The 25,258-nt window shown below is 36.9% G+C and overlaps 2 protein-coding genes across 2 annotated transcripts in view; one reads left to right on the plus strand and one right to left on the minus strand.

Annotated features, from left to right (window-relative positions):
- Positions 1 to 9,061: 9,061 nt before the first annotated feature.
- Positions 9,062 to 25,258, minus strand: part of LOC125661494 (uncharacterized) — a 75,615-nt gene continuing 59,418 nt past the window's right edge. Inside the window, exons 11-12 of the mRNA XM_056147027.1 lie at positions 22,020 to 22,197; positions 9,062 to 10,137 (exon numbers count right to left, since the gene is read on the minus strand). Of these exons, the coding sequence (XP_056003002.1) occupies positions 9,479 to 10,137; positions 22,020 to 22,197 (837 nt within the window). The 3' untranslated portion in view covers positions 9,062 to 9,478. The remainder of the gene's footprint in view (positions 10,138 to 22,019; positions 22,198 to 25,258) is intronic.
- On the plus strand, positions 11,545 to 18,964 carry LOC130049441 (uncharacterized). The gene is made up of 2 exons (XM_056147028.1): positions 11,545 to 11,623; positions 12,172 to 18,964. The coding sequence occupies exon 2, from the start codon at positions 13,045 to 13,047 to the stop codon at positions 14,119 to 14,121; it is 1,077 nt and encodes a 358-aa protein (XP_056003003.1). The 5' UTR covers positions 11,545 to 11,623; positions 12,172 to 13,044; the 3' UTR covers positions 14,122 to 18,964.

Genomic DNA, 25,258 nt, shown 5'->3' on the forward strand with positions numbered 1-25,258 from the left:
TGCATTGTTATTTACAAGCCGTTAACGTGATATTTTTTTTGTCGATTAAATCTAATCTGTTGATTACATGGCTAATAGATGTTTTCAAACCCGAGGGCGCATATGATGTCACACATAATGGCACGTAACTAGCGAAAGAAAATATGCATATCACAAGATTTTAATTTCATCGCTTTCAAACTCGAAAACCACGCAAAATATTTCATTTAAAACACATTTAAAGTAGTTTTATGCATAAAAAGAGTTAATTTTGCTGAAAAAATGGGGGGGAAAATTAGAAACATGCGTTGTGTCCTTTAAGAATCATTGTATTACTTTTTTAAGAAAAGTGAAGAAAACGAACAGTGGTCAATCTCATAATTCTTGCATCCCATCTTGCTTTCTACAAAAACCAAAACACTATTGTTATATTAGCAGGTCCTTCTGTTTAAGAGTTAGCATATATTGATAGGTACTGGTTATGTAGAGTCAATTCCTATGTATTAGAGAGAGTATATATAGATATTGTTAGTTTATTGTAGGAATACCATTGCTTGATGTCTAGAAGATTTTCTACAATATAATGTATTTTCAATGTATAGCCAACTCAAACCAAGCCTTGAGCCTGGACCCAGTTTTTGTAGAGGGTTCAGTGCTCGCTATAAACATACCAAGGTTTGTCTCCTTCATGCCCAGAAGTAAAGAAGACTAAAATATGGTGTATTTTTAAAGTATGTTCTGAGGCATGATCCCTAATCTAGAGATCATGATTTTCACAGATTGAGTATACAGATCATAGTTCATTATAATTATACCAACAGTTCGACATTTTGATGTCCAAGATATGTTCTAAGATATAATGTAATTCGTTTTAGGTTATGACGAACTTCAGCCTAGGATTCATTCTCAGTAGAGTTCACAGTTCATTATAATCATGTTAATAGCTTCATGTCCAGGAGTAATGAATATTTTTAAAGATGACATTAATTTTGGTGATTTTGGTCACATATCTCAAGCACTAAGGAGGAAAGTCACAACTACAGTTCCCTTTCTCTCACATATTAACGGTTTATATAAAAATCGGTTCAGCCATTCCAGAAAAGCAGAAAATGTTCAATTAGAGGTTTGTATTTTTTATGGTAAAAACAGCCACCTCAGTTAGATTATATCGCCAAAGACAGTGACGCCACAACTATAGTTCTATCTTGGGCGATCGTTTGATCATGGGAGTTTGTTTGTTTTTTTTTTGCTGATGTTGAATATTCTTTGAAGCTCTAATTCTCTTTCTTAATCAGCGAACGACTCTTGTCTCATTCGTTGTGCTCGCATAAACCACAACCAGACTATTTATACTAATTAATCTACAGGTGTTGACAAGCTGTCTGCAAAAGTTTGAAAAGCAGGTCGCAAATCAGTTGTTCCTCTTTTAACTTCTCTAGTAAATACAACGCTAACAACGGGTATTTTTCCTGACCAACTAAAGGAGGAAAAGGTTACACCCCCTTAGAAAACAATTACAAACCTGTCAGTGTTTTAAGAAATGTGTAAAACAAAATTGAGAAAACAATTTGTGAACAATTATGAGCGTATTTTGACAGTATTTTACAAGTTTTTAGGTGCATTTACAAAATGTCACGGATGCCAAATTATTTTAATTAGCAATTTGGAAGGTTGGAGAGAAGGTCTAGACAAAAATAACTACTCAGCAGTTAATCAAATATACTTGTTATAGGCCCTCGATTGCTTGCCTTATAACATTCTCCTAAATTATCCCAAAATCTGTTAATCTTTTATCCATTTGCCTTACAAACAGAAAACAAGTCAAGATAGGTCAGGTTTTTAACAGTTGGAAAAACATTAGCAACATAGTACCCAAAAGGAGTGCACGCTGACCTATTCTATTCAACATTTGTAATGATATCTTCTATACTGTTGAACATGGAACCTTATAAAATTGTACCGATGACAATTCACTATCTATGACTAGCCCTGTTCTGGTTTTATGATTTAATGTCTGGTTAAGAATAGCAACGCACTTATAAAATGGCTTCATTTTAACTGTATGCAAGCAAATCCTGACAAGTTTCAATCAATGCGTGTTGGAAGAAAAATTCATGACAAACAACCAGGTTTTTTTTAGCCAAGGTGTCAATGTATACCTTGGAGACACATTTGAATTACTTCGTATTGATATTGCCTTTCTTTTAACATTTGGTATATACATTTCAAATATATATAGAAAGGCAGTACAACAGTTCAATATTACGAAAAGAATAGGCAAACATCTCAATAAGCGTAACCGGTTATCCGTTGATTTATCTTGTCAAAATTAAATTTTTATCCACTGTTTTCTGGCAATTTTGTACGGAGTCAGACACTAGTAAGATAAAAAAAAAAATGAAAAAAAGAAAAAAAAACTTTTAGATTTGTATATTATGAGGATTTATTTAGAGAAAGCGAACACATCATCCTTACATGTATTGATTGATTAGTTGATTGATGGTTTCCGCCACAATCAAGAATTCTTCAGTTATATGGTGGCGCCCATTTTTTATTGGTGGAAGAGAGAACCCAGATACCTGGGAAGTTACCACTGACCTTCCGAAAATAAACTGGGAAACTCTCTCACTTACCAGCGGGAGCGGGATTCGAACCCGCGCCTACAGAGGTGAGAGGCGGTGTGATTTTGAGCGCGATGCTCTAACCACTCGGCAACGGAGGCCCCTCCATACATTTAAAAAGATTCCTATCTATGGCTTAAGAAGCTTTAAAAATGAAAAATGACATTGTTCTACCATGCTTTAGTCAAGATCTACGAGAATAAATATAATTTTGTTATACCAATATTGTACAGACTTCATCCGTCAAAACATCACAGTACAGTAAGAAATCTTATAGCTATGCTCCAGCAGTACTATGAAATAGCTTCCCACAGAATTTTAGGGACACAAGTAATTTTAATCATTATAAATCCTTGATATGAAAGGTGAACATAACGAACAGTAACCAACCTCATAACCCCTATAAGCAATACAAAATAGAGAACTGGACAAGCACGGAACCCTGGATACATCAGGGGTGGTATCAGGTGCCTAGGAGGAGTAAGCATCCCCTGTCGACCGGTTACACTCACCATGCGCTTTATATATTGATCAGGTAAACGGAGTCATCCGTACTCACAATTAGTGTAACAATCGGTAGGAAACACGTCAGACAGCATTTGACCCAATGATAGGTTTTATTGGCATACCAGATTGTTCTAACGACCATAGAATTTGCGAAATGATGACTTAACGAGATTGTCAAAAACCCCTATACTTCTTTGTCAGTAGTTTGCCTCGATTTAAACACTTATTATACCTAGAACAAGCTCTTGCGTATTGAATGAGTTGAGTAATGCAAACACCATAATTATGCAGGTGACAATGGAATATTGCAACATAGGTAGGGGAAGTTGGTGAAGCTAATATCAACCAGTTTATCATAAAGTTGTTAGTTTGCCGTTAATATGTATTTTCAATAAAATATCTAAGTATGAAGCAGAAGTGAACGACTCCGTTGTGTTTTATTTATTTCGAGCTCATAGGGATATACAGAATCGACAAATGAATTAACATTAGCATTGTCAACAGACAAACCGTCGTCGATATATCTAAATCTCAAAATTGAAGGCCATAGAAAGATATTTGTTTTCATCTCATGTACAAGTTTTTAATAGGATTCTGCTTCATATGAATATGAAAACAGGTCAACTAACAAAGGAGCACAAGTCGTGCCCATCGGCATTCCAACACACTGTTCGAAGACCTGATCACAAATAGCACGAAGATATTGTTAATGAGGAACTCTAGCATGCAAGGTGAAGATAACGAGCAGTGATCAATCTCATAACTCCTATAAGCAATACAAAATTGACAGTTGGGCAAACACGGACCCCTGGACACACCAGAGGTGGGATCAGGTGCCCAGGAAGAGTAAGCATTCCCTCTTGACTGGTCACACCCGCCGTGAGCCCTATTTCCTGATCAGGTAAACGGGGTTATCCGCAGTTAAAATTAGTGTGCCAAGAACGGCTTAACAATCGGTATGAAACACGTCAGACGGCATTTGACCCAATGATAGGTTGTATTGACGAACTAGATCGTTATAACGACCATATAATTTGCGAAATGCTTACTTCAATCGAGACTCTTGAAACCCCTGTACCATCAACCTGTTTGTCAGTTGTTTATCTCGATTTAAAACTGACTATACGTATATATTTTATTTCAACTTCAGTGTACTTGTGCGTGGTATTAGAGTGGTGTTTAACAAAGTAATTTTTGGATGACTGATCACTAGATAGGAATATTTCCGTTTCCCATTTTTGGTGAAGAAGTAACTGTATATGATGTCAAAAAGTCTAGTCTTTAATCAATCGCGAGGAATGGTAGTGTAAAGTATTGAACAGTCATACGTTTTGATGTTGTTGATTTGAGAAAAAGTTTTTCGTTCTAAAACTCAATAAAAGTTCTTTAGAATGTTTTAGAATCCGCATGTGATTTATATCACTTCTGGCATATGTAGTGGCACAGTATGTTTTAAGTTTCTCCTTAAGATAGAGTCTTGGTAGAACATTTACTGGATCCAGCAATGTATCTTTGTTTGTAAGGGTTTTTATGAAGTTTAGGAATTCAGTATAGGTACGGTAACTTATATTCATCCGACCCATTGACTGGGATATCAAATGTGTCTAAAACTGATTAGGTATAGCTGCTGCTAGTCATGGAATTACAGATACGTGTTGTTGTTGTTTTTTTAAAACTCTGTGGATGGAAGTATGAAAAGGCCAAATATGGCTATCTTCAAGAAAATGTATTTTAAAAAATGGGGAAAAATAGGAATTCAATACATCTATGTAATTTCTTGCATCTTTTTTTCTGTACGACCTTTGTTTCTTGTTGAAGCGTGAGCATACACGAACTGCATTAACTTAACACGTGGGTTGGTATGATAGTAAATAATTTGTGTTCGTTTAAGTAAAACATAACGCAAATTATACATATATATCTGTTTAATTACTCTGTATTCTATGATTTTAAAACAAAATTTAGAATGAATATGATAGTGAAATACATATGATTTTAAACAAGGTCCTATTGGACTTTTACGAGAAGGGCTTACTTTCACAATCAACGGCTGACTTAGACATTTAAAGCTGCGTATGGTATGGAAGCACAATAATGTAATATCGACGTGTTAGCATTTATACAGGGAACTTCTACTGCCTCGCTCTTGGGCTATCTTTTTTTCTTTTTGGTGATTTCTTTTGATCACGCAAAAGCAAAGGCGAGCGTGTTCAAACCACTGCACGTTACAAAATCGTGACAGGGTAGTGACTGATGTTTGGTGGGAGACTTGCTTCAGATAGAGTATCTCTGGGACTTTGTATCCATGTACGGACGAGGTTTCGTCCGGGGACGACGGTGGTTTTCGTCATGAACGGTGGATGCATTTGCCGAAGAGGTGCCAAACAATCAGAGAAGATCCATGCTTAACTTCGGAACGAAGCTTTTCTGAGCGTAGGAAGTGTAGCGAACAGTTTGTAAGGAATTTCTACTGCTTTGCTAGAGAGCTACATGTAGCGTTTCTAGGTCCATGGTAGTATTTCTCTAAGCAACGGTGAGCGTGTTCAGATCACTGTACGTTACAACATTATTAGTAATTATTAAAGCCTGTTAGGTTTTAAACCACCTGAACTTTCATTTATCTGACAATTATCAAACAATAAAAACAATCATTTCATTTTTGCATGCATACATACATTGTAGGTGTAAAATCCCAACTCGCACAGATAAATTGATTCGCATCCAAACTTTACAAAAAGTCATCACATGATAAATCGAATGAACATGTAAGTTTATTATGCAAGAGCATTACGTTTTCTTTTATCATAAAAAAAAAGCATGAAGTCGTTATACAGGTTTATTTAATCAAACACACACAGATACAACACAGTGCATGCTAAGCGTACCGACAATTCGGAATTACATATACATCTGCACTAAATGCAGATCTATAGCTCTCTTGTAAAATATTTCGTCATACCAGAGAGCTACAGATCCACCCCTTATAAGAATCTTCGATTTACGGCACACATGCTACTGTATCTTTCATCATAATATCAAAATATTCCTAGCATATTTCTCAAGTATATTTTTGTTCAAACATTTATCAGATCCCCGTGTGAACTGAAAACTCGCAACTTCAAATGATTTCGTTTTTAGATATAGCCATGTTACGTAGCAGTCAATTCAAACACCGTTGAATTTTATATCTATTTATTCTATCCAATATGAAGTACGTATTCGGTCTTCATTTATAATAAACACGAATATTGGAAGTAAATATTGAAAACTAATCCTAGTACGTTATGAAAGCCATCACTCTGTCCACGTCCCCGATTAATCTTTTCAATACTGCCATATAAAAATAGAACTTAGCGGGGATGGAACTGGAATTATTTTTTTTTTAATTTCTAACTAACAGCAAAGCATTAAAGAAGATCTATACTATCAATAACATTCAAAAATGGTTTACACATAAACATTATATATCCCAAGTTTGGCCCCACCTTGGAATCAGTACGTCTACGCCGGAGATCATAAAATTTACAATTTCGGTAGAGGCCTAGATCTATGCATTTAGTTTTTTTTCTTACAGATGAAAGGTGAAGATAACGAACAGTGATCAATATCATATCTCCTATAAGCAATACAAAACAGATAGTTGGGCAAACCCGAACACCTGGATACACCATAGGTGAGAGGGGGTGCCTAGGTGGAGTAAGCATCCCCTGTCGACCGGTCACACCTGCCGTGAGCCCTGTGAGGTTATAAGGATGATGCTTTAACTTTGATGAATTTTTACTTCAACCTTAAGGCTCCGGGGGTGCAGGATTGATTGAATATTGTTTAACAATATCGAGAATATTTCACTTATATGGAGACGTCACCACTGCCGGTGAAGGGCTGTAAAATTTCGGCCTATGCTCGGCGCTTATGGCCTTTCAGTAGGAGGGATCTTTATCATGCCACATCTGCTCTGACACGGGACCTCGGTTTTGCGGTCTTATCCGAAGGACTGCTCTATTTAGTCGCCTTTTACGACAAGCAAGGGATACTGAGGACATATTCTAACCCGGATCTACACGGGAGCGGGGATGCAGGAGAAATATATGGCGATATTAGGTCATATAGACTTTATTGTTCCAGAAACAGTACGAGTATGGAAATGAACCGGGATATCTCGGTACTCTTTGGACAACTAACATTTCTGTACAATGCATACATGTAGGTTCATCACTTATCCATGTATGTACAGATGTGTCACGAAAAGGTTTCCGTATTTTATGCCTGTGTCAAAGTCAGCTGTTGACTGTAAAATCAGCCCTTCTTGCAAAAGTCCTCTAGAACGGCTCTAATTGCTTTTCTTTCAGTGTAAAACGGACATTCCATATTGTTATAAGTACTTCTGGTGTACACTAAAAATAACACTCTGGTAGAGAGATCAAATTATATACTAACAATCTCACACTGGTGAGGAAACCAATTCAAAATCATAAAGGAACTGCACTATGATGCACATTTACTTTTTCCTTAATACATATTAAAACATTGCTGTCATGTCATTCATATGTTCTTGCAGTCTGAAAAGTTACCTGTGACAGACTGATATTAGTGAGTAGTTCGATATTAAGTGAAATACCAGACTGTCTCAGTGCTGGTATCCTTCAAAACTGGACTGTTACTTGAACAAAAGAAATGCAAATGTAATTATTTGACAAGCAGGAAGGTTTTATCATATATATTTACACACATTTACTTTGAAACAGATTATTGTGCATGATAAAGTCTTTTCCAATTAAACAGAATTTGCATTAGAAATATAGTCTTTTATAAATATTGCATTTATGATTGTAATTAGAAATTAATGTTAACGGTAACACTTTTTTATGCAGCCTTTACACATACATTTCTCACAGTAGATATTTCCATCGAAGTAGAAACAGTATCACATGAACAAGAAGAAACAGCATCACATGAAGCTACTGGAACAACCTTATCCCGTTTTAGCCACTTCTTTCATTCTCGCATCCAATACTTACCTCAGTTTCATTAATTCGTTGTCATCGAGAAAGCTTACAAATTTGCCATTTTGATGCAGAAAGTGCATGCTGGATTGAAATTATGATCTCGTACAGAGTGTTTGATCAGTAATGACAGCCAGCTCTGTTTCTTACTTCAGTTTTGAAACTGCAATTTATTTCAGGCTGCATTGCCCATAGACAAAATAGTTTCTTTAATGTTTCTTGTTTTAGTCTATTCTGTAAATATATTAACAGCCCATCTGAATTTCCTTTCAGTGTTCTGCGGAACAGCATCCTTGATTAGGTTATTCATATCAGTCTCTGAGAATTTTCCATTATGCCTGCATTTTTTTAATGTCTTCAAAACTTGAATTAAAGTTCTCCATTCCTAGAATATCCTTTACGAGATTGTTGATATCGTAATCGTAGCTTTCAGATTTATATGTGTTTTGCGCCAGAAATAGTTCAACCCCACTCTCCATTTTAAACCGATCTAATAACTCTCACTATCTACTACAACGTAGCTGATTTCTAACATACTGAACAGTTTCCATTCAAGCCGGCACTCTTTTGCTGTAATATCAGACTCTCTCAGGTAAATCAACAAATGTGGATATGTTCTAAGTAGCTGATTTCTAACATACTGGGTGCTAATGAGCAGTTTTCATTCAAGACGGCATTCTTGAAAGAATTGCTTCAATGGTCATTAACACTTTTGTCTTTTGTTATGATATCGTACTGTCTCAGGTAAATCAAAAAGCAATTTCTAAGTACGACATATGCCTCATACAAATATCAGAACTGTATTCGGCATATGTCCAATTAATACATGTACCAACTATTTTTTCTTTATGCAAATGTCAATTGATTTACAATAGACAATAGCAATATAAGAAATCACTCTATTCAATGGTGATATCTTTCCTAATATTGCGCATAATAGAGTAAAGAAAACCAGGGATAAGTACTCTTAATAAAATAAAAAAAATTCTAAGTACTAATAATGATTACATTCCAACATGATTATGATATGAAACAGTTAATTTGACAACACCTCAAGGGTTGATCCAAAAACTATGAATACATTGCGAGATAAAAACAAACATGAAGCAAAATACTGTGGATGATCAAGTGACATTGTTTTTGAAATATCAAATTATACGTATGATCTGCAAAATGGTTAAATAAAAACAATATGTGTCATAGACATATACAATATATGCTCCTTTTAAAATATGCATCTATTGAGGAAATGTGGAATAAAGAAATGAAATTCAAACGTTTTGCATACACTGTAGTAAAACAACAAACGAACATGTTCTGGGTTTTCAAGCAGAAAATTATATTTCCGAATGATATCTTTTACGCAACTCAATCATTGTGCTTTTCACTCAGATGGTGAAGTTGATTCTTTACCTTGCTGTAAACATAGTATGCTCCTCCCATGGCAAAGACTTGCGTATTTTCTGGAATAACAACTGTTATTGGCTTGTCTTTAAACCACTTCTCTTCAGCTTCCCGTCGCACTAATTCCATATGTGAGTAAGTACCGGTCATTACTACACAATTAACTTTTCCTAAAGCTTCACCAGCATCTTCTATCTCCTCCCATACTTTTTTTTTGATCGACGCGAAGCAATCTTCAAAGAACTTATGCTTAATATCAATCTTACATCCACTGTCTATGGTTGTGATTCCACGGATTTCATTAGTGTGGCGATTGATATTCTCACTGGTAGTTCCACGTAGAAATGTACGTAAACTATCTGGAATAGTTGCTTCAAAAACAAACTTTTTGTCGTCTGCGTTTGCATTCATTTTATTTTGAAGATCTTCAAAATCGGATAAAAAAGAAATGTAATCCCTTTCATGTTCTTTCTTCCAACTGTCCAATTCCTTCCCAGTCTTCCCGCATATCTTTATCCCTAGTTCCCTCAGCATGTGTTCGTGTGGTGGCACATTCCAAAAATGTTTTTTATAATCGGCATTTCTACCCTCACCTTTGCTCCAAAATGTAAGATCACAATAACCTAAAATTATATTATTGAAAATATTATAAGAACAATATAATGACACGAGGATAGTGTTTCTTTGATTATCTGCACGAAATTAGATATGATATTCCATGCAGGTTTGTCCCGTGGGGATTCGGGTTACATGTAGAATAGGTATTTAGTTCCCAATACTTTTCGTAACAGGCGACAAATTAGGGCGATCTTTCAGATGAAGATCGCAAAAGCCGAGGCCCTGCGTCACAGCAGGTGCGGCACGATAAAGATCTTTCCCTGCTCAAAGGCCGTAAGCGCCAAGCATAGGTTTAATTTTTGCCGCCCTTCATCGGCAATGGTGACATTTGCATATGAGTGAACAATCCTCGAAAGGGACGTCAAACAATATACAATCAATCCATGTAGAATTAGAACAATATACAATCAATCTATCCATGCAGGTTTAGAGAGCAAGATACATACATGGTATATAGAATGCAACATAATTATTTGTTATACACCTAATTTTTTTCCTATATAAAACTAATACGATTTAGAACCAACATTTTAACTGTTAAACCAACGCTCACTCTCGTCGACTATTGACCGGTCAACAGTTTACGAATTGTTTACCGAGCAATAGTCTGTTCAATATCTATTGGCTACACACACGTGGTTCTTTCACAATGTCTCTGATGGACACAGTGAGGACAGATTGTAGCAATTAAATCGATTCCTGAATTAAACGTGCATTAAAGCCTTAACTCTTCGACAACGTCATGTGGGTAAGTTTGTGGTACGTGTAATCAATTTACGAACAATCAAGAGCCATAATGCTGTTATAAAACCCTATTGGTGTGTAGGCCTACTTATTTCAATTCATATATTAGACCGCAAAGTGTACTTCTTTCAAGAATATTATACAGTTTTTGACTGGCTTGGATGACAACAGATGTTTTGTTTGACCCGACGACGGATCTTTGCCCAAAACCGTAGGCTGAGGGCAACAAATCCGTTCGAGGTTCAAACAAACAGCTGTTGTCCGAGTACACAGTCTATAACTGTTTTGTTATACACTTTCTTATATGTAGTTTTTTCTCTCAACGAACATGGTTTGTTGACTTGGAACTTTGAACAGGATAGCGTGATTGCGTACATCTGTCACTGCGTCCTTCAGTTTTAAAAGAAAACATCAACCACTATTCTAATTGATGATTATATTTTTCATGTTTCTGTTTAGCTTTTCATCTAATTAAGTCTGTATTTCATTATCAGTTAAATCAGCGAACCTCGAAATTACGTAATGAAAGCAACAGACTAAGTCTCCCCCAATCACATTATTTTCTTTTCAAAGCAGGCTATGGGGTGCGTGCGTGCGTGCGTGCATGCGTGTGCGTGTGTGTAGTGTCATTTCAGACTTGGAAATGTTTCCGTCTTCTTTTTTTTTTTAGTATACAGTTATGGATGTTTTGAACATGTCGCCCGGCAAATCTCTTGTTTAAAACAACTTTGTTCGACCCGCCACAGGGTGAGTTATTTCTTAATGTTTACATGTTTACCTTTAGCATTATCGGGAAAACTCTATCCATTCATGATATCTATATTTAAAGATCTCTATGCCTTTCGAGCGATTGAAGTGACAGTTGATAAGTCATGTATATTTTCGACTGTTTGGTGATCTTTTACTGCATTTTATGTCAACGTATCTATCTTTATGGTTTGATGTAATGTTTATTCTCCCAAGTTTGGCCTGTATTGACTCTATAAATGTCTACTTTTAATTTGGATGTGGTATTCTGTTAAAATATTTTTTCTACGGAAAGCCATTGGAGTCATAATTTGTAGGGTACGGATTTCCCAAATTCCACTGTGTACGATGTGCATTTGTGACACATTTTCAAGTAATTATTATTGGTGTTTTGATATCATTATGTTTTTCAACAATGTGTAAATGTCTCTAATATAACTATGGAAGGCAATATTGTTACGATCTGTATGTTTTTGGAATATTACTTCTAATGTCAACTTCATTGTTCTTATACATGTTATATTAGAGTTTATCTTTGTATTTTGCAGTTTCGTACCCTTCCTGGAGGTCTATTAAAGGAATGAACTACTCTGGTTGTTCGCATTCCATTATAGTACAAAACCTGGCACTATAATCGAACTTCACTCAGCATGGATGATCACCGTTCAACCTTACGGAATGCTCGTCAACTTACGGACGTTGGACAGCAGGCATTTGAAACAGAAGTTAAAGGTTTTACAGGAAAACTTCGCATTGAACAAATATATATTGACATCATTTTACAAGATATCAGTGATCAAACAGTTTTGGAGGGAAGCCTTGCAAGTCATTACATAAACGAAATACAAAAGCATTTTGTAGCTTTTAAGGATGTTTCTTTCCAATTTTATGAGTATCTGTGTGCTCAAAGAACAAGCGAAGCTGACAGAAAGTTATTATCACACAAAGTTATTGCAATAGCCACAGAAGTGAAAGTACTTAAAATCTTGAAACAATTGGAAGGCATTATTCAGTTGGATCATGATGTGATCACCAAGGATAAGAAAGTGACTCTGAAACAACAAATTTCTCAACTGGAATTATCAAACTTTGAATCATTCAAGGGACCAAAGGTAGAAGCTGTTGAACCTCCAGAATAATTTAAAGATCCTCCAATTTCTCAGAAAGAAACACGGCAAAGATCACAGAGATCATGTTCGACAAGCTCAAGCTCTATATGTTTGAAACAAAAGATAAAACTTGAAGCAGCTAAAGTTAAAGCAAAGTATGCACAGGAAGAGGCAGAGTTAATTAAAGAACAAGCTTCAATCCAAGCTAATCTAAAGATCCTGACTGTGAAACGTGAAGTAGAGGAATCTGAAGGAGAGCTCAGGGCACTAAGTGAAGTATGCAGTGATGTAGATTCCTTGAATTCAGTTCAAATGGATAGTGTTCGAGAAAACAGAACAGCTGAATTTATACTTCAACAGGACGATAACAACAATAACTTTGTACGAGAAAATTTGAATGTAAATGCTCCTGAATTTTATCCCACATCCAACAGAACATTCAATGGACCATCACAGACTGATGTGTGTAGACAGCTTACTCAGTTTATGATGAAAAAGGATCTCCTTCTATCTCGGCTATGTAGATATGATGATTCTCCAGGATATTTTCTTGCATGGAAAGCTAGCTTCCAGAATGTCATGCGTGAATTAGATGTTACACCAGCAGAAGAAATTGATCTTTTGGTCAAGTGGTTAGGACCTGAAAGTTCCAAACAAGCACTGAGTATTCGAGCAGCTAATGCTGCTAGTCCAGACCAAGGGGTCATAAGAATCTGGAGTAGACTCGATGATCGTTTTGGGAGTCCCGAGATAGTTGAAGGACCTCTAAGAAAGAAATTAAACAATTTTCAGAGGATAAGCAACAAGGAAAATAAAAGATTATTTGAACTTGTAGACATTGTGTCAGAAATTGAATCTACTAAGGAAAATCCCACCTACAAGACCCTCCTCAGTGTATATGATTCATCAGCTGGAGTGAATCAGATTATGTCCAAACTACCCTTTTACATTCAAGAAAAATGGACAACAGAAGCAACTCGTTACAAAACCGAACACAACACAGCTTACCCACCATTTGAAATATTCTCCAAGTTTCTTCAACGAATAGCTAAAATGAAAAATGACCGAAGTTTTTTTTATGAGGACTCAACTATGCCAAAAAATTCCAGTTCAAGAACACTTCAGCGATCTCAAGGGCAAGCAAAACCAGTACAATTGTCAGTGGCAAGGACAGAAGCAACAGATACGAAATCTGGAGACAACGAAGTAGTAAATAAGCACAAATCCGACAATCCTATTGTGTGTCCATTTCATGGAACTAACCATTTGTTAAATGAATGTCGGAGTTTTAGGACAAAGACGTTGGCAGAGAGGAGAGAATTTTTGAAAAAGAATGGTCGGTGCTTCAGATGTTGTGGTCAGAAAAAGCATTTGCGTCGGGACTGTTAGGAACTTATAAAATGTACTGTATGCCAAAGTCGTGAACATCCGACTGCTTTACATGTGAACAAGCAAGAAGACTCTAGAGCTTCGGGAAAGCATGAGGGGGAGAAATGTAATTCTGAAATAGACAGTAAATGTACTCAAGTATGTGGAACGGCATCTGTAGTAAGCAAGTCTTGCTCAAAGATACTACTTGTTAAAGTATATCCAGACGAAAGACCGGACCAGGCAAGAAAATTGTATGCGTTGATTGATGATCAGAGCAATCGGTCCTTAGCAACTTCAAACTTTTTCCACATATTTGGAGAAGATGGCCCAGACAATGAGTATATTCTATCGTCCTGTACTGGAAAGTTCACAACGTCTGGTCGTTTTGCCTCTAATTACACGGTTGAGTCACTAGATGGGTCTTGTATTCTGAAACTACCAACTTTGATTGAATGCAACGATATTCCTAACAACAGGCATGAGATACCGTTTCCTCACATTGCTTCAAGCTATCCTCTTTTAGCAAGTATTGCAACATGAATCCCTGAAATTGATGAAAACTTCCAGATTGATCTACTGATAGGGGGATATTTAGTAGCAGCACACCACGTTTTAGACCAACGTGCGAGCAAGGAATATGTACCGTATGGACAGAAACCTCCCCTTGGGTGGACCATCATTGGAGAAGCTTGTTTGGGCAAAATTCATCCTCCAGATCGGAATCTTCAAGTTACAGTAAACAAGACAAGTATTTTGTCAGACGATAGAACCACATTTTTGAAGCCATTCCAAAACATCTTGCAGGTAGACTCGCACATATTTAAAACTACTGACCAAGACGAACTGATTGGTGCGTCGATCGAAGATGATGCCTTTCTTAAGATAATGGATGCTGGAATGGTAAAGGACTCAGATGACAGATGGATTGCACCGTTACCATTTCGTGATAAGCGACCGACTCTGGAGAACAACAGGCAACTTGCGATGAAGAGTGCAAAGTCATTTCATAACAACTTGAAATTTAATACATCAAAACAAGAACATGTGAAACAATTCATGGCCAAAATAATCGAAAACTTACACAGCCCTTGTCGGCATCTCAGGAATGTTGGTACTTACCGATGTTTGCAGTTTACCACCCAAAGAAACCAGACAGCATCAGAGTTGTGTTTCATGCATCAGCTGTATACAATGGCAATTCGTTGAACAAGGTACTGTTGAAAGGTCCAGATCTCACTAACAGTTTGTTGGGTATTCTTCTCCGATTTCGAAAAGAAGTTGTTGCAGTGACTGCTGACATACAGCAAATGTTCTATAACTTCAAGGTCACGGACAACCATCGAGACTTCCTACGTTTTATATGGCACGCTGATAATGACCTCACAAAACCATTAGTAGATTATTGTATGACAGTACATGTATTTGGGAACAGCCCCTCACCTTCAGTTGCCACATATGGATTAAGAAAATCAGTGAAAAATGCTCGTTCGGATGTTCGAGATTTTGTGGAAAGAAATTTTTATGTTGGTGACGGATTGGTTTCTTGTGAAGACGTGGACACTGCTGTCAATTTGATCAAGCATACTTAAGACGAATTACTCTCTGGTGACCAACTTAGACTTCATAAAGTGGCTTCTAATAACAAACACGTTTTGCAACAGTTCCCTGAAGAGGATTTAGCAAAAAATCTCAAAGACTTGAGTTTTGATACTGATAATCTACATATTCAAAGGAGTTTAGGCATGTCATGGAACATTGAGAGTGATTGTTTTACATTTCAAGTAATTAGAGACTTTAAGTCATTCACAAAGTATGGTGCATTGTCTACCATCAACGGACTGTTCGATCCTGTGGGATTCAGTGTCCCAGTGGCTTTGCGCGGAAAACTGATGTTACGTGAAATTATGTAATGCTTAGGACACATAGAATGGGACGATCCTTTACCGGAGACATATCAGCAATCTTGGGAACATTGGGTAAACAGTTTGCCTCTTTTGAAACAATGTAGTATTCCCCGAATGTATAGTGACATTTCATTCGCTCATGCCATGGATCGGCAGATTCATATTTTCTGTGATGCATTTAAGGATGCAATCGGTGCAGTGGCTTATCTAAGATTGTGCGACTCCCAACATGTTACTGTCAGTTTTCTCTTTGGCAAGACTAAGGTAGCTCCACATCACAGCAATACCATTCCTCGTTTGGAACTTTGTTCAGCAGTACTCGGGGTAGAACTTGCTGAGTTGATCAAGAAACACTTAGGATTTCATCCACGTGATATGCACTTTTATACCGACAGCAAAGTGGTATTGGGGCATCTCACTAACGAATCAAAACGTTTTTATGTGTATGTCGGAAATCATGTAAGGAGAATACGAGCCTCTAGCAATCCAAATGACTGGAGACATGTTTCAACAGAAAACAATTCTGCAGATTGCGCTACTAGAGGAATTGAAAGTGTGAATTTACAAAGTAGCGTTTGGATAAACGGACCTGAATTTCTTAAAAACAAAAACTTCGAAAATGTGGAAGAGTCGTATGAGTTAGTCGACACTGACAATGACAAAGAACTAAGACCGGATGTCCGCTGTTACAAAACAGATGCCTCAGAACAGTGTCGTTTAGGTTCTGAGAGGTTTGGTGTTTGTTCGGAGTGAAAAAGACTTGTCAGTGTCATTTCATGACTGAAATGTTTCATTCGTAAATGGAAAGGTCATACGGAGGTTGTAGAGGACAATGACCATAAGACACCAGAAGCCTATGATGTTCAGAAGATGTTCATATTTAAGGAGGTTCAATTTGAGGCATATTCAGAAGAGATTGGTTGTATTGCAAATGATTCCCCTCTTCCAAGAGGTAGTTCGATAAGGAAATTCACACCCTTTCTTGATGATCATTGCGTTTTGAGGGTAGGCGGAAGGTTGCGACATTATGATGACGCGTCAGATTTGAGGAATTATTCGAAACATTCCATCATTCTTCCAAAACATCACCATGTATCAAGACTTATCGCAAGACACTTCCTCGAGAAAAACTTCCATCAGGGAAGAAGTATTACTGAATGAGCGATTTGCACAGCTGGTTTTTAGATTGTTGGTATTCTTCGAGTAGTATCATCATTAATTCACAAGTGCGTGATTTGTAAGAAACTTAGGGGTAAATGTGTGTGTCAACAGATGTCTGATTTACCAGAAGACAGGATCAGACCCGCACCCCCATTCTCCTTCGTAGGTGTGGGTACTTTTGGACCATGGCCTGTTGCCTTCAAAAGAACGCGTGGGGTCCAAACAAGTCAAAAGAGATGGGCTTTACTTTTTACCTGCTTAGTACGTAGAGCGATCCATATAGAAGTCATAGCATTACGTCGCTTTATCTCGGTCAGGGGTCCAGTTACACAGTTCCGCTCAGACAGAAGAACAAATTTTGTTGGTGGAGTATCTGAACTGAACATCGAATCAGACTTCGTTGAAAAGGATTCAGTAAAATCATTCTTAGCAAGTAGCAACATATTGTGGAAGTTCAATCCGCCACATGCTTCTCACATGGGAGGTGTGTGGGAAGGGACGATCGGTGTATCTCGGAAAATTTTAGATTCAATGTTACTCAGGGAAGGATCTAAAAATTTGACTCACGACGTTTTGACCACACTACTTGCAGAAGTTTCTGCAATAGTTAATGGACGTCCATTAGTGCCAGTTTCTACAGACCCTGAGTCACCTTGTGTTCTAAGTCCGTCGATGCTACTTACTCAAAAGACTCAAACAGACAATATATCTTTACAATCATTTGGCTCGAAAGACATGCTAAAATCACAGTGGAAGCAGGTCCAGTATCTAGCAGAAGAATTTTGGTCGCGATGGCGTAAAGAGTACCTTCATCATTTGCAAACTCGTCAGAAGTGGACTGATGTACAAAGAAACATTGTTGAAGGTAACATTGTGCTGTTAAGAGACAAAGAATTGCATCGTAATCATTGGCCTGTAGGCATCATTGAAAAAACATTTGTGAGTGCTGATCTGAACGTTTGAAAGGTTGAAGTTAGAATCGTGCGTGATGGAAAAGCAGTGAGTTATGTTAGACCTGTGTCTGAGTTAATTTTGTTGTTAGAATATGAGTGACATGTTTAGGCAACATTTGTGCTTATATGAATTGTAGAAAACTGATATCTGTACATTGAATTTTTGATTTCTTTACATATTGTGATTTCAAGTATGAAATCAGAGGGGGCGGCAAATCTCTTGTTTAAAATAACGATGTTCGACCCGCCACAGGGTGAGTTATTTCTTAATGTTTACATGTTTACCTTTAGCATTATCGGGAAAACTCTATCAATTCATGATATCTATATTTGAAGATCTCTATGCCTTTCGAGCGATTGAAGTGACAGTTGATAAGTCATGTATATTTTCGACTGTTTGGTAATTTTTTACTGCATTTTATGTCAACGTATCTATCTTTATGGTTTGATATAATGTTTATTCTCCCAAGTTTGGCCTGTATTGACTCTATAAATGTCTGTTTTTAATTTGTATGCGGTATTCTGTTAAAATATTTTTTCTACGGAAAGCCATTCGAGTTATAATTTGTAGGGTACGGATTTCCCAAATTTCACTGTGTGCGATGTGCATCTGTGACACATTTTCAAGTAATTATTATTGGTGTTTTGATATCATTATGTTTTTCAACAATGTGTAAATGTCTCTAATATAACTATGGAAGGCAATATTGTCATAATGTGTATGTTTTTGGAATATTACTTCTAATATCAACTTCATTGTTCTTATACATGTTATATTAGAGTTTATCTTTGTATTTTGCAGTTTTGTACCCTTCCTGGAGGTCTATTAAAGGAATGAACTACTCTGGTTGTTCACATTCCATTATAGTGTGTGTGTGTGTGTGTGTGTGTGTGTGTGTGTGTGTGTGTGTGTGTGTGTGTGTGTGTGTGTGTGTGTGTGTGTGTTTGTGTTTGTGTGTGTGTGTTGAGAAGGTAAATATGAAACGGTGGCCATTTGCAACGGCTTCGAAAATAGCTAACTTTATTTATTATGCGATTTACCCTGTGTAACGGTAAGAAATGCACGTGTCATTGTGATAATGAGTTGATAGGCTGTCTAAGGTGAAACGTTGACACAGACAAGAAAATCAATTTAACCATTTTAATCGCAACAAGCGGCCGAAGTTCAGGCAAAATTTTCCGAATCACTTTGTGTGGCACTGGTCTGAGAATCGGAGCTAGAGATGTCATTCTAGTCTCATGCAACCAGACGCTCTGTTTTCTCCGTAAATCTCCGACGAGCAGAGAGTCTGGTAAAGTCTGATAACATTTGATACATCAGAAGGAGGCTTACCAAAATATCGGTATTTAACTTGATTTGTTGATTCAACACACCTTCAAAATAACGACTACCGACAAAATTTGTAGAAGATTGAATTTGCCGTTTCAACTTAAGAATTTACAACTAGAGTGTTTATAAAAACGTTTGTAAAAGGAAAGGATTTATTTGCTGTTCTACCTACGGGAAATGGTAAAACTGTTTTGTCAAATTACTTTAGGAGGCAAAAGTGAAAGTACAATTTTCAGCTGACAAAGACCGTAATTTGTTTTTCTATTGTACAAGTGGTAATGGTTTTCTCATTAGTATCACTAATGAAGGATCGACTAATTAGCATCAAATCTCGGAAATGACTGTTTATGTCAAAGAGAATCAAACGGAAACTAAATTAGCGCTCCCTAGCGGTAACAGCTATTATCGCGCGTCTTTACCAGACTCTTTGCTCGTCGGAGATTTGCCGAGACAGCCGAGTGTCGGATTGAACGAGACTAGCGTCAGCCCAAATATCCAGCCTCGACGATTCTTGCTGAGAATAAGGCTTCCCGAAAAAAAATCATAATGATGTACAGACACACTATGACGTCATAATAAAAAAGTACGTTCTTGACGTTGTATCGCGGGGAAATATAATCACATTCCTCATAATTTACTACCACTACCAAAAGATAAGCTGTGCATGTGTAAATCTGTTGGTCAAATTCTTGCCAAATGATAATTTTTATTTTTATTTGATATTATAATATGTTTCACGGTGTGACCGTTGAAACGAGCGAAGACCCTTATCAACTTGCAACACGACTTTTAGGCATCATTTAATGCGTAAAATATAACGCGGTTGATGTAAATAGTGCATTGTGACGTCATCATTAGCTGGGATTTTTTCTCTCTCTTTCAAACAGAGGAAATATCCACAAAAAAACATACCAAGCTATGAGAAAGCTTGCCTAGAATTCAAAATCATTTATGGTACTTTCCAAATTATCGTTTTGTTTTATCAACGGGGTTGTAAATTAAGTATACCGCAGTGACATCAACATTTTCCCGGAAACATTAAGGTTAGTCCCCATCATGTGCCTCAGCTGTGTAATCATTGGTGCGGATTCGTCGCGACACAAGCTTCGCTCCCTATAAATCTACCTTTTCATATACATTGTATATGCATGTATTATACATGTACATAGTATGCCCCACGGTAATTTTGATATTATATGTCACTGAAATCGCTCCTACATGTATACTGTAATGATTCCGGATATTTGAGGTACGACCATGCGGAGTTTTCAATTAGTCACTTTACATCATGTGATCTCATTTGTGTATAAATACCGAGACTCCGCAGTCTTCAGTGTCATTCTGATAAAAGACCCAGTCAAGTAGAGAGGACGAGAGTGTGGGTACTAATAAAGTATTCATGATAAACAATTTCTCGCCTGTTCTTACAGTTAGAGAATGAATGTGGAAGGACATCAGAAGTCTGGCCTGCCACGAAGAGGTTGACCTCCAGTCAAGAGGTTAGCCATAATTCGTTTTGGCTGAACAGACCGTCGTCCAGTCCGCTACACTCATTGTCCGTCCTGAATAAGGCATCCTACAGTGAGTGTAGTGGTTGAATGGCTACCACATATACTGTCCGTCCTGAATAAGGCGTCCTACAATATATGGGGTAATCCGAGGGCTCTACATTTTGTTAAGTTAGCACTACCAGTTTATCGTTGCTTGCCTCTGTTTGATGATAATTAACCTAGATAAGGTTACAACATATTTGTATATTTTGGCAGTCCACTAAAATCATACCAATTAGTTTAAATTAGTTATTGTTGAATACTCCAAGCCCTAGAATTGACCAGGCACGATCCCAGAATTTAATGTAAATACGTTGCAATACAATGTGCATAGGCATTTAGAAAACTAAAGTAAATAGTTGGGATCTCGAGAGGGACGTTAAACAATATATAATCAATCGTGCGTAAACAATGACTCGGTGCAAGTTAAAGATGAGGATCGTTGATATTTAGTGTGAAACTACATTTGTAGGTCAGGATGCATGTATTTCGCCGAATCTTGCTTGGGAAAGGTACGAACTATTCGGGTGAAGCTACAATCGATCATATTTTGCGAAAAATGCTCCCCGACCCCATACATGACGAAACTTTTGGTATAAAAATTAGCGATGCTATGAATGTAGATAGATAGATATCACAGTAAAATTCACTTTAATTTATTTGGATTACCCACTTACGATCCTACACAGGTTTAAACACGTGGTACGTGAATTCATGATAATGTGGTACCAAATCTTCTAAAGCGCGCTAGACCATCTAGGCAAGTCATGTAAGTATCTATGTTTAAGTTAGCCTAAAGAATCTGGACAATACGACAAATATGATTTGCCTTCTCGTTGTTTACTTAGGAAGATACAGAAAAAAATATCCACAAAAACAAGATTTTAGCAGTTCAGAACTTGGCATAATTTTACACGCGTAAGGGCATCTGATTCCCTTTGTGATTTTCCCTATCTCGTACCTGTTGTAATGAAGCACTCTACTTTTACTAAGAGAAGTACATACAATTCATGCTTACTTGAACCGATATGAAGAATGGCATAACTACCACATTTTCCTGTCATGTCAGACTTCAACACCAAGTTATCTACGTTAAAATTCAGACTGAGCACTCTTGCATTTACTTCATGTATAATAGGAGATATTGATTTGTCTCTTCGAATGACCCAAAACTTTTCATTGTCAATCTCCAAAATCTGAAAATAGAAAAACAGAATTTATTTTAGGAGTATTCAAGTAGAATAATGGGTATATGAGGGGTATGTCATTATTCAGGCATACCAAAATTATCTAAGTTGCTTATGAAAAGTGAAAATAACGAAAAGTAATTAATCTCATAACTCGGGACCCTGGTTATACTAGATGTGGGATCAGGTGTCTGGGAGTAAGCATCCCCTGTCGGGCGGTCAGACCCGCTGTGAGCCCTATATCTTGTTCGCGTATCTGGTAAACGGAGTAATACGTAGTCAAAATCAGTGTGCCAAGAACGGCATAAAAATTGGTATGAAACACGTCAGACAGCATTCGCCCCAATAAGTTGTATTGTAAAACCAGATCATTATAACGACCATATAATTTCCAAAATGCTGACTTTAAACGAGACTGTTAAAACACCTGTAATATCAACTTCTTTGTCAGTAGCCTGCCTCGATTTAAAAACTGATCATACGCAGAACAAGCTCTTGATTATCGCATCAGTTGAAATATGTAAACACCATATGCAGGTGAAATATTTTATTCATAGTTATTCGAAGCTTGCATGTATTTGTTATGGCTTATAGTTTTGTTGCAAAGTTTAATGTTTGCGAAAAGGGAGGAAAATTTTCTCCCCATATAATTTGAAATTTATCATTTTACTATCGATGTTAAGTATTTGTTAAACATGAAGGAAACAGGTTTTTAATCAGTTATATTAAGTTTTAATTATGTAAAGATACGACGCAAATGCTCTACCATTGAGCTACCGTGACTGGTAGTAGTATACCATTGTAATTAGTAAGTCCAAATCGATGTAGAAATTCAATTTCGTTGAGATTGCACGTTCGAAATTGGATTTATTTTGTTAAAACCATTATCAGAAACCCCATAAAAATTAGACAGGTGTGGACTGTTTTCTATGAAATAAATATAAGCAGGACATGTAAAATCCTGAAACTATTTTTTTAAATTGAGAAACCGCAGAAAAAAATTGGGCAGGGCTTCCCTCTAAGTTTTATTCAAAAATTTGACGCGTTTTGAAAATCGTGATCATTTTCAAACTCTTGAATTCACCATTTCACTCACCATCCTCATTTATCCCATACTTATCAAAATTTTTTTGAATCGAACATGTTAAAATCTGAGGCATATTTGGCAGCCATTTTGAAAATTTCAATCATTTTGAAAATTAACAGTTCACCATTTTATTCACCTTTCTCAACTACCCTTACATCCACATTTTGCTGAGATCACGCACCATTGAAAAATGTACGAGTTGAGCAGGGGTTCCCCTATAAAACAGAGTTTCATCGAATCCTGTATCTTCGCTAGCCAATGATTTACGATCCGCGTCGCTTCTCTACAACCCTTGGCTGCGTTAGAACGATTTTCGTAGCTTTAAGTGGCGTCTTCTAGCGCATGGAGAAAACAAACTCTGGTTTACATCATGTTCAACCAACGAAAATGCATTTTTCAACTACACTTTGTGTGATGTTAAAATAAAAATGGCTGCAACTAGTGAGTTACACTGTTATATGATAATGTAAATCATTTAATTTACACAACCTTTCTTTCGCGGGCAAAGTCTCATTGCGCAGTTTACACACCACCATGTTGTATGGAGACTATGAAAATCTTATTAAATGGAAGCCTTTTGAAGACAATGACTAATTGTTTACCACTCACTCGCCTTGCATGTGTTCTAACGTAACACGGTTTTTGATTAGATGCAGGGGACTTGGCCTACATCCAATCATATGCAGGAAATTGTTGTCACGAAAATCGTGCTAACGCAGTCAATAGCTGTAGAGTAGCGGTGCGGATCGTAAACCCTTGGCTAGTGAAGATGTGTATCCTCATCAGGATGAAATTAGACGCATTTCGGTCATTTTAAAAAATTCCAGTTCACTGTGATTTAATTAGACATCGTCAACTACCATTTAATACATACCAAATTTTGTTGAAATCGGAAAACATTGAAAAATTGACTCCTTTTCGGAAACTATGTGGAAAGTTCTTACATTTGGAAAAGTTTGATCTTGCTATTTTATTTGCCATGCTTATATATACCAAATTTCGTTAAGAAAGGGAAGCGTTGAGAAATTGACGCATTTATGACGGCCATTTTGAAAATTTGAAGTTCACGGTTTTATTTGTCATCCTCACCTTCCCCTATGTACCAAATGTAATTGACAACGGACAATGTAAAAGTGTGAGAAAAAAATTAAACCCCACCCCTTTTGATACACAGAAATCATTAAAAATGATAATTTTCACACAGGGACCTGTCATACCATACATATTGTGAACTTGCACCTAACCATTTCAGAGATATGCTCATAAAATGCAATAAAGGAGAGAAATGATGATACCAAGAGTCGAGCAAACACAATAATTCTTAGATATAAACCATAGAAAAAACAATAAACATAGCTACACACAAAAGGCAACGTCAACGAGTCTTGGTATTGCATTGGTAGGTAGGTAGGTTGGTTGGTCGTACAGTATAATTTGTCCAAACCCGCCTCTGACTACTCCGGCGCTCTGTCAATTCCGGCCACAAAATATAGTCCCTAACATTTCTTTAAAGACCGAGCAAATAAGCCCCGCCTTCAAATTTACCCGGTCTGTGAACCCATGTCAATCAGGAGAAATTAAGCTTCAGATTGGATGCTAGAAATTGATGGACATTTGGTTACTAGTCTTTGTGTATATCTTATCTATCTAATACGGCGATCGAGGCGTCCGTGCAATCTTTTGATGCTTACCGCGTAAACCAGCTCGATAGGGAGATCGTTTTGGTTTTTTCATGTAGAGATAGTCACACAATAATAGTAAATTTTGCATACAATTACATACATTGTAATAGAATATAGTAGGTTATGCTTAGGAATGGGTACGATTGATAATAATTGCTTGTTGAATACATTTTACACGGACATCGATTTTATGCTAAACAGATTAATTATGAGTAAATACATTGTACATTAATGAAATCTTGTTTACACTCGGTTGAAAATTTATAAGCGTAATTTTCCCATCGAAACATGACACAAAGTT

This window comes from Ostrea edulis, chromosome 8 (assembly GCF_947568905.1).
Source record: "Ostrea edulis chromosome 8, xbOstEdul1.1, whole genome shotgun sequence".
In the NCBI taxonomy this organism is placed as follows: Eukaryota; Metazoa; Mollusca; class Bivalvia; order Ostreida; family Ostreidae; genus Ostrea; species Ostrea edulis.